This window comes from Spinacia oleracea, chromosome 1 (genome assembly GCF_020520425.1).
Source record: "Spinacia oleracea cultivar Varoflay chromosome 1, BTI_SOV_V1, whole genome shotgun sequence".
Taxonomy (NCBI): domain Eukaryota; kingdom Viridiplantae; phylum Streptophyta; class Magnoliopsida; order Caryophyllales; family Amaranthaceae; genus Spinacia; species Spinacia oleracea.
Genome location: NC_079487.1, coordinates 127,973,383 through 127,984,543, shown reverse-complemented (window position 1 = coordinate 127,984,543; position 11,161 = coordinate 127,973,383). Strand labels below are relative to the sequence as shown.

Here is an 11,161-nt window from a genome sequence, read left to right as displayed (position 1 = left end):
CACCAAATACACCTGCGCGTTTCAAATCACATAATATACCCCTTTTTAAACTTATTTGCACCAAATGCCCATAGACTTAACGAAAATCTAACTCCGTTAACATTAACTGTTAATTAATCTAACTAATCCTAAGTTAACCCTTATTAATTACTGATTAGCATAATTAATCATAATTAACACCTAATGAACCCTAATTAACTTTTAACTCTAAATCCCATCTCTCCTCTCACTCTCCTGTCAATCTCACATCTCCTTTTTCTGGGTATCAAAATGGTGAACCCAACCACAAATTTTCCTTCTTCAAACCATCTTCATCAAACATCAATTGCTAACGCCTAACGCAAACCCATCACCATACTTCTTATACATGACCTCATCACCTTCATCGTGCTTTGGCACTGCTCGGAAAATCAGCTCAACTTTCTTCAAAGAAGACGTGGCATTCATCAACCTGCATTTGGTCGACAAAAAATTACTAGCCAGAATCAATGTCTCGAGATCATTAGAGACAAAGATATTCAGCAAATATTGCCCACCCTTAGAAGAATAAGAAATTTTACACCAAATTTCTCAAACTGGAAGAATAAGAAGTATCAATTGCAGAAAACCCTTTACAATCCCCAAATTCTAGATTCGTCAACCGAGGACTTCCCATCAGAATTTTGTTTTGTTAATTGCATCCTCATTGATAAGAGTAATATGAATGTACAAATCCCTCAAACAACTCCAATTCACCGTACATCGAGGCGAAACATGGAAACACTCGAATTGAATGTTCACAATTGAATTGGTATTTAACCACGATTTTTGTGATAGAATTGGGGAATTAGGGTTCTTGGATTTATAAAAGGTGTCTTGTGTGATGTTGGTGGTTCTAATTGAGGAGGGAATGCCATAGGACGGAGGAGAAGGTGGGAGAGAAAGGGGGCAATAAGCTAGTGGTGGTGGTTGCTAGGCGCAGGAGGAGATCGAAGTAAAAGGAGTGGTAGCATGTGTTTCTGGTCCGCGGGTCGTGGTGAGCGAGACGGTGGCTAGGGCGGCGAAGGGTCAGGCGAGGTCAGGAGAGAGAATGTGAACGGTTGTAGTGGTGGATAGGAGGAGCAAGAGGCTGCCATGGTGTGGAGGGGATGAGTGAAAATGAGTTGAGCAGAGTGAGAACTGAGAAGAGAGAATGGAAGAGATATTAAGGGAGGGTAATATAGTAATTTAATAAGTTGTTTGTTAGCTAGAGTTAATTACATGAAATTAGAGGTTAACACTAACGGAAGTTAACGACCGTTAGTCATTAAGGATATTTAAGGGCATTTGGTGCAAATAAGTTTAAAAAGAGGTATATTATGTGATTTGAAACGCGCAGGTGTATTTGGTGCGTTTCGTGAAACCTTAGGGGCATTTCATGAAAAAACCGTTTTTTATATAGATAGTTAAAGTTTCGAATAGTAACTTCATATAAATTTTGATAAGACAAATTCAGCAAAAATAAGAATAGTTGATTACAATACAATTAAAATATGTCTTGTTAGTGTTATTTACTCCTTATATGGTTATAATTATATGAAAAATATTTCAATGTCTTATGTCTATTAGTTTTAGATTTGTTCCCTATTTAAACCATGATGTAATCAAGTTATTAGGAAGGTAATATCATCGTCCACTTGTAGTATTCTCTTTATTAAATAAGTTTATATTAGTGAAAGTCGTATACCCATATGAATAGAACTTAATCCGAGTTCAAATAATTGTAATCGGGTTCAGTTTAACTGCAACGTATTCTGCTAATTGTCCAGAGAAGTGAAGATGTGGTGAATAAGAAGGGAAAATTAGGTGAAACTTCTTTATCCCATAATTGATTGATTGATTAAGGCTTGATCATCTACCTTTGAAAATGGAAAGAGATCCTTGACAAACTTTTACCCTTAACACTAAGCACAGATGACGAGGAGTATATTCATTTTCGACGTTTGATACCTTATTAAAACCGTCTCACCAAGAAAAAGTAACCGATATAAATTTGATATATATATGATCCAAAGCAAATTGACCCAAAAATTAATCTATATACTCCGTAATAGTTTATCATAATATACTACTTGAAAATATAAGCTTAAATACGAAACACAAGAATAAAATTGAACCAACTAAATATCTTTTTTTACGCAAATCCGTCGATATATATATTAATTAATTAGGGCTGAAAATCCCCAAATCAAAATTCTCATCGAGTGAGAAAACAAGATCAAGCGCCATTATCCAAAATACTCCTAAAACGCTGAAAGAGCTTAGGAAAACCCCACGGGAAACCATAACAAAAGCCCGGAAGACACTACAACTTGTTACATCCAACTTCGCCGGTAGAAAAGCAATAGTAAACTAACATACTAATATGTACAAAAGAACGCCAAGGCATGTACTTGTGAACGCATGCGTCTCCTCAAAAGTAAGTTATCCAAATTAGTTGTTGGTAACACTTCCATTTTCCTCATCATCTTCAACTTCAACAATTTCTATGTTATTCGTTATTGTTGAACCACCAACAACGAATGGAACAAACTCCTTGTCTTTTCCTTTATCTATAGCAATTCCTTCTTGAGCAGAATTTGAACCTTGCATCACCTTCTTAATATTAGAAACTATAGAGCCAAAAACAATCCCAGAAGCTGAAGAACTTTCACCAATCTTGTTGATAATTTCCGAGTTCTTCTTTTTTGCATTACACATAGCACGAACCTGCTCACGAGCATTTCTTCTCATCTCCTCCACATAGACTGGATTTGCTTTCTCAAAATCTCCCTCATATTCATCTTTGGCACAGGATGGAATTATGTAATGAAGCTTATGCTGCACCATCATAATCAGCGAATGCGCTGCTAAGGCATGAGCAACTCTGTTATAAGTTTTGGGGATATGAGAGAAGGTGATTATCCATCCTTCACCTAATAACTGTGTTACCTCCCGAAGAACAGGACCCAACTCATGTTGTGGTTGATCTTTCACCTTTTCCAGCAACAACTTAAGATTGAGAGCATCAGTTTCTACTTCCAACTTATCAATCATGAAGTTTTTTGCTATCTTCAGACCCTCTCTCAATGCATAGAGCTCAGAAGCTAGAGGTGAGTGAACCCTAAATTTTGTGGAAAATCCCACAAACCAGGATCCTGTATGCCTTCGAAAGACCCCTCCCCCTCCAGCAACATTCCCTGACTTCCACGCACCATCTATGTTGAGCTTCATATAACCTTCTATGGGGGGCATCCAATGCTTCTTTGGTACGACCTGGTCAGACCTGTTGTTCGGAATCTTATCCTGCAAAGCTAAGTTAGTAGATTTCCAATCCACAAAGAAGGAATTGTAAAGAAAGAAAGCACTTTTCATTTTTAGATCAAAGACTGATTTGTTTCTTGAAGTCCAAATATGCCAAATGGCTATAGTAAAAATGACTTTCCAGCTTTTTGAGTTATGGAGATTAAACTGAATCCAGTTCTTCCAGTCTGCATTATAAAATCTACTATACTGAAATTTATCATTTTTCCACACTCTTTGAAAAATAAAGGACCAAAGCACACTAGATTGAGGACAATCCCTAAAAAGATGAATGTGATCTTCTTTATGATAAAAACATCTAGAACAAGTCGGACTAATGTTTCTGATTTTCTGATTTGAACCAACTAAATATCAAATTGAATTATTTACCACCCTACAACTCAGTTCCAAAAATAACATAACCCTTATTGACGTGAACATGAGCAGGTAAGTACAAATTTCAATTTGGTGTAATTCATTCATAGGTATTGACATAGAAATGTTTTATTGACATCTACTCCCCCCGTCTCTTAATACTCGCACCGCTTTCTTTTTCGGATCGTTGCTTAATACTTGCACCACTTTAATAAATGGAAATTTTTACCAATATTATATTATTGCTCACACTTACCTACTAACCCACCTACACCCTTACTCCCTACAAAAAATCATTTAAAAATTCACACCCCTCACTCACTACTCCCCTCCCCTTACGCATTTTCCACTAACTATATTTAAAAAAAAAATACCCTACTATCAACTAACATCTATTAAATTAATAAATCAATTGAAATGTCTTAAACTCCGCACCCATCAAATCGGTACGAGTATTAAGGGAGGAGGGAGGTAAAAAAAGCACATCCAACTATCCAAGTATACTTCTAGACTTAGTTATTTGATCTGGTTATCCAAATAAATGATGCCGAAGCTAAGGAGAACGACTCACTGGCCCACGTAAACTGATCTGGCTATCTATGGACTATCGGAGTGATAACAGCCCAATGTCGGTGTGAGCAAGATTGGGCCTGGTCTAATTTGTCTGATCTTGATTCAGAACCGGTGTCATAAATTGGTATCGGAATTGGATCCGATATATCTGTACCTTCGCATCATTTTTTTTATTTTTTTTGAAGGAATACTTTCGCATAATTACTTGACTACATTTTTTGTGATTTGTTACTACTAATTATGAGTAGTAGCTTGGCAAAAACCTGCCCACCACAAAATAAAGGATAAATTAAGCTAAATTGGTGAATCTGTTACAAAATTGCAGAAGTTTCTACAACCCAACCGTACCTTTGGCATGGAGATTCATGGACATCGGAACAATACTGTGTTTCTGTGCACTGCAGACTCATAGTGCATTAGTGCATTACTAATTGTCACTTATATCTTTGTTTAATCTATTCAGAAGCAGATAAATGAGATACTTGTATGATTAGTGGCATTAACAGCATTGACTGATCTCTCCACAAGTGATCTTGGGTTGACTAAGAGTGTTTTTTACATTATGATCCTTAGGCATCTAAAACCGTACTGAAGCACACTGTATTCATGGGAATAATCCAGTTAGTTTTACAGTCAAGTCTTCAGTGAAATTTGTTTGTGTATCTGCAGTCAATTGGCTAATTGTTACTGATGTTCACGTTTTATTGAGATACTCATATTTATGAACACGAGCAGGTAAGTACAAATTTCAATTTGGTGTAATTCATTCATAGGTATTGACATAGAATCATAGTTTAGTAAATATGGAGTATTATTTACTACTCCGTATGCTGTATAAGTAGCCAAGTAAGTTTCAGTTCGTCTGCACCTAAGATGTTCCTCTCCCACTGGTTTGCTATTGAGACTCCAAATAACCCTTTTCATGAGCTGTGTAAGATGGTGAATTCTGCATGGCGAAGCTCATGGTCCTAGATCTTGCTCCGATCTGGAACCTGCATTGAAAATCAAACAATCAGAATTAGGTTTTTAATTAACAAGGCATCTGATTCTCTTCATGAATAATTACAGTCACAGCAACTCTAATCTAGACTATTTAACGAATTAAAGGATATAGCCTGTCAGGCTGTTAAGAAATTACTTGAAAACAAAGAAAATGCAAGATAAGTAGTTTTATACCTTCAAATTTGGAGACCTTGAACTGTGTTGGATTCTCCAGTTACTTACAACATTGATAGAATTGGATTTGATTATTGAAGAAAGTTGCGGAATAAACGAACTCCCTGTACCATTCAGAGCAGGATGAGCATCCAATACATACAATGATTATTTTACAAACAAACTTATAAGGACTACAATAAAGGACCTGCAGTGCGAATGTAATATCTGATGCATCGACTTTCAAGGATAGTTTTTCCCCTTTCTGAGACCGAACAAGCTTCAGCAGTCCCTGCGAAGACAAGAGCCTCAAAGTGTGAATATCATCATGTCAATTATTTGAAACAGGCAAATGGCTAGGTTGGACATGGGAAGATAAATCACCTGGTCGTTTAATGCTTTGCACATACTTGACAGCTCTAGGATCCCTACAGACGGAAGTTTCGCAGATTTGCATACGCTATTGTAAGATTTATTCAGCTGTATGGCAAAAGCACTTGAATGTAAGTGGCTTTCTTCCTCAATCTATCGCGGGACAGGACAGAATAGGAAATAAGAAATTACCTCTCCAACATTACACTCCTTTTTCCCCTCTCGGAAAAGCTTGACTGCTGAGCAGAGAATGATCTGTTGCCACAAATAAATAATTAAAACCTTGGAGCCATTGGACTAATGAACTTAAAGCTCATAAATTGATAAATGGCATATTTGCAAACAGCATTTTTTATCTCCCAGGTATGGAATGGGCCAATGGCACTTCTCAGCTACCAACTTCACGCAGCTATTGTCCAACTTCTAGATTGCATTAGTTATAGTGGAATCTAGTACTATGTGTTTTTGTCAAATAGTCCATTATAAGAACTTTAAAGGACTACTTTAGTGTTAGTCAAACAAAAAAGGGTAATTCAACATCTTAATGCCAAGTATTTTACTGCCAAAGTTGGTAGATATGGCTTCAAATAAGGCAGTCCAAAATGAATTAGGAATTGAAGATATCTCTATTATAGCAGCTAAGATTTGAAAACATGATATGTTCACTAAATGAATGCTAAGAGATCGTTTGACATGCTCAACATCTTGCAGAATGCAATGGTACTTTGGTTGGCTGAATGGGTAAGTTAGTGGCAAAATATATAACAGGGATCGCAAAAGGCAAAACAAAGATATACCTGCTGATGTTGGGGAAGAGATTGTATAGTCTCCACTACAGGGGATCTATAGGTCTTTGATAAAGCTACTGCCATATGATGGATTTGTACCTGTGATGAAAGACAATGGAAGAGTTATACATAGGCATATCAAGGTATAAATGAAAAAGAAATATCATAGCAAAAGTTCCTGATTAGTACGTATTAAGAAGAAAAGATGATTGGGAAAGGGAAGTAGAAAGCTGCAAGGAACTTACTATGTCCATTTCGCGAGAGACAGGAGCAGCTGGAACATTTTCTTGGTCTGAGGATCCATTCTCAATAGACAGTTTCTCAGAATTACTTGCAATTTCCTTCATCTCTGATTCTAGAGTCTCAATTGCACTCCTGCAGAAGAAGGCACCAATGTAAGATGAATATTAAAAAATCAACAGACCAAAGCAAGGAGTGGATTTCATGGAAAGGGCAAAATTCAATCAGTTTGTATTCAGTTAAATATTAGGAACCTCTAGGAAAAATAAACAGAATTGACAAGCACAAACCTGCATACACTTAGAGCTTTCCTCATGTCTCCAGATGCAGCTGCAACTTTCTGCCATCAAAGCATTACATGTAGCCAAGTATCAAAACATGCTTGGATTGAACAGGTGAATTATCTACAGATTTTGTATGATGTGCTTGATCTATAGTACAAAGAGGTGTAGAATTTGGCTAAACACTCTAAATCCATGCTATCTTGAAAATGCTCCAATTACAGCCAGTGATCGAATTTCCATATCAAGGTTTACCTGATCATTTTATAAGAACTAGCAACTATACCTCTTCTCCATACTATAATGTCATACTATCGCTTTAAATGTTCTGATATGAGGACATCAAAAACAACTTTTGTAGGCTACACTAAAATGAGCAAGTCATATTGATCTCAAAATCCAAGAAAATATAGAAAGACTCACTCTTGCACAAAGTTCCAAGGCTTGTGGCTGAAAGGCCTTGTAAGGAAGCCCCTGTTCGGAAAATGGAGGCTCCATGTTAGAAATATGTTGGGTGAACTCATCCTAAAATGTTTATCTTTCTAACATTTGTGCATTTACGTCAATAAGATGAATCAAAGAAACTAACCACAAGCCTCTCCTGAAGAATCTTTTGTATTTGGTCCTTCGAGTAAGCACGGAATGTCAAAACTGAAGGTTTACCTGACATCAGAGAGCAGTTTAGTAATCAGCCTGACAGGTCATATTGTAAATTTCAAAACTTGCCACTTCAAAATATCCACAAGTTGATCATTTTATTCTTCTTTGAGATAGAGTATTCAACATTCCAGGAGGATAAAAGAGATGTGGGTAGTAGTTACAACTAAAAACACTTTGTCACTTTAACTAAATCCAGTCTGTTTCCCCTGGCTAGGTCATTACATTGATTAAGTGTGCATTGCTTATTGAGACATCAGGAATAACACTAGGTTAAAGAATGTGAATTGTCTACCATAGGGTGATTTCACTTCAAGATTAGTTAAAGTAACAGCAGATTGGAAGCAACAAAATTGTGATGGAAACAAAAAGAGCTTACAATTCAAGGACTGCAGACGAGGAAGAAATCGATCTGCTAGATCTATTGCATTGGCAATGCCTGAAAAAGTAACAGTACATGAGAACCATTTTTAGATGCAATGCTGAATACAAGCTCTGTGCAAGTGATAATAGAAGGTTTTTCTTTTCAGTTTTACCTATTAATATAAATCTGGAAAATGGCAGCGTAGTAAGCATAAATAGTTCGTGAAGCACTTCACGGTCTTTAGTAATGAGATAGTCCAGTTCATCAATAATTAACAACCTGATGCATTCGGAAACAATAAATTAGTCAAATGACCACAGACTTGAAAGGCTTTCATGTAAAGTACTTCAGATAGGGTTCTTACATCATTCTGTTGCCCGACTCTCCATCTTGTACATAGAGGTTTTGTATGTGCTTTAGAGCAGTAGTTGAGCCACTAATCTTTTTCTTTGGTTGAATATTTTGAAGGATCTTCAAAAGGCAGATAACATTTAAATAACATGTAGAAGGATCAAAATCAAGAATATTATCCTCACTTGTGATATATAGTTATATACCTTGGTAAAAATCTCTGAGGACTTTGATAGAGAAGTGCAATTCATAAATAACACATCCGGTTGCTCAATCTCCACCTAGACAATAAAGATGATTTCAAAAAATGAGAACTATGTGGAAACAACCAAGGCATTTGTCAAATTTAAAAGGTCAAACATCCATATTCAGAGTCGTAAATGAAAGCTAAGATAATGCAATCAAATCAGGACGTCCAAGCAGCTTTGTCGTAAAGATACTTCTGTAAATCCAAGTTCACAAATTTGACAGCTTAGCCTGCACTTGGGCGGCTTGCAGTAAAACACAATCCATACCAATTATTAAACATGGACCTTGAAAGAAAATGGAAGCATTTCATGAAACTAAAGCTACATTTTATTATGATAAGAGCATCATATAGGACTGCTTATCAGCACTCAACGCCAGTATTCCCTTGACATCAAACATACGAAAAAACATTTCTCTAGAGCTGACCTTTACAGGAACTAAATTTCATTTTATTATTGGAGGGTATATACTTCTGTAAGTTCAAACAAAGGAGAAGGTGTCCCAACGTTTTACAGAACAGACACATAAAGTCCTTGAAGTCCAATCATTCAAAACTCTCAATCAATTGTCTACAGAGTTCCTCGTCCAACCTTTCAGAAACATGATCACTCATTCAAATTGATCATGGAGTTCCTCCAAGTTCAATCATTAATAAAGATGATCATTCAATAACGAAATCAAAGGATCAAAATGTTCTTTAAAGTCCAATCATTGTGATTTGTGGACATGAAAAACATCCAATAGAGAAAACGAAATTGATCAAATAGCACCACCAAACCCATTTGGATTACTAATAACAGCACAAGAAATGTACAGCAAGAAACACAATATCCTCCTACAACTCTTCAAACATCATGATCATACTTCAACAACATGAGCCTAAATAAACAAAAACAGCCAACTAAGACAACATTATGAATTGAGCTCACCTCATTTGACCAGTTAAGCAAAGACTGCTTAACCTTTTCCATAATCATAGTCTTTCCCGTCCCAGGGCATCCACACAAATATAAACTCCCTGGTTTCCGTCTCTCCACGCTGGTCTTGCAAAATTCTAGAACCTTCTTTGACTCATCTTCCCTACAAACCACGCTTGACGGCATTGTGGAAACATGCAATGCCTCTTTCACAACTCTCAGTTGCTCAGCATCTAATATAATCCAACATTAATTAGCAACAGCACTATCTAAACATTCATGTGAATTCGACTCATTAACAAAAATCAACTAATACGGAGTAGTACGAAACATAAGTTGCGTGAAATTAACCTAATTTTTTTAACAACGAATAGCTCATAATCAATTGCACCGAAAATAATTCACATAACCTAAACATAATTCAATTTAATTGTTTATAAAACAAAATAGCTCAACCTAATTGATTTTCATCAAAAGTTGAGGTAGAGAGGTAAGTAAACCGATCTCACAAAATTAACGTAGTTAAGAGAGAGAAATGAACCTCTTGGATTCCATTTAGGTTTAGCAAATAAATTATTTGACGATTTCTTCAGCGGAGATCTGCTGGTAGTAGCTAGCTTGTCGCTAAATTCCTTCTCAATTCCCTGCAAAAAAAAAAAAAAAAAAAAAAAAATCAATCAAAAATAAACTCCAAAAACCAAAACACGAGAGTAGAAAATGAAATGAAGAAACCTAAAACTGACATTTGAAGGAGATTTAGGACTACTGTTGATGCAGCGACGAGGAGATTTCCACTTCGCCGGAGGAGTCGCCGGAATTTCATCCTCCGCCGTAGAATTTGACCTCAGCCGCCGCTTCGTAGGTGTTACGCCGGTGAAGGCTGACGTGGACCGATCGGCGATAGTCGGCATTGCAAGTAGAGTGGAGGTGGATATAGATAGAGAGAGAGGGGGTGAAGTGAGATTAGGAGAGAGAAAATGCAGAAGGAAATCAGTAATGGATCTGGAATAAAGGGAGGAGTATAAAATGGTGAAAAAGGAGAGATATGGTTCGCGGGAAAAATGAAAATGGCGGAGAAGGTGGGAGACTGTTTTGGCGCCAAAAGGGTGTGTGCGCGCTAGTGATACGACTATTTTGATTTCCCTACATCGTCTCCGCAATCCGCATTGCTTGATGTGTCAGACACCCCTCACGTTGTTGAAGTCTTTTTAAAGGTGATGGTCGAGAGAGGTTCTTAATTGGGCCTGACCTTTGGTTGGGTCCATAACGTACCATGGGCTTCGAATCAGAATTTTCCAAAAGACATTAGTGGAATAGTGGGAAGTTGGGAACTGGGAAGGACGATGGTTCATTCTATTATTTGGCCTAGCCTAACTAGGGGGTTTCAAAACTACCCGACCCGAATTACCCGACCCGTTGACCCGACACAAATAAACCGGGTATTTTTCTGATTTTTTGAAAAATAAATGGGCCGGGTACCCGACCCGGGACATAAACCGGGTATCCGGGTCGGGGCACGGGCCGTTCTTTTGATTAAAC

The 11,161-nt window shown here is 37.0% G+C and overlaps 1 protein-coding gene across 1 annotated transcript; it reads right to left on the bottom strand.

Annotated features, from left to right (window-relative positions):
• Window positions 1–4,984: 4,984 nt before the first annotated feature.
• Window positions 4,985–10,799, bottom strand: LOC110803057 (cell division control protein 6 homolog B). The gene is made up of 17 exons (XM_022008520.2): window positions 10,366–10,799; window positions 10,164–10,266; window positions 9,635–9,855; window positions 8,663–8,737; window positions 8,470–8,576; window positions 8,278–8,384; window positions 8,121–8,180; window positions 7,674–7,747; window positions 7,508–7,558; window positions 7,094–7,143; window positions 6,809–6,938; window positions 6,573–6,662; window positions 5,968–6,030; window positions 5,788–5,883; window positions 5,612–5,695; window positions 5,425–5,528; window positions 4,985–5,240 (listed from the first exon to the last, which is right to left on the bottom strand). Exons 1-16 carry the CDS (start codon window positions 10,531–10,533, stop codon window positions 5,496–5,498), a joined length of 1,512 nt encoding a protein of 503 aa, XP_021864212.1. The 5' UTR covers window positions 10,534–10,799; the 3' UTR covers window positions 4,985–5,240; window positions 5,425–5,495.
• Window positions 10,800–11,161: the final 362 nt, after the last annotated feature.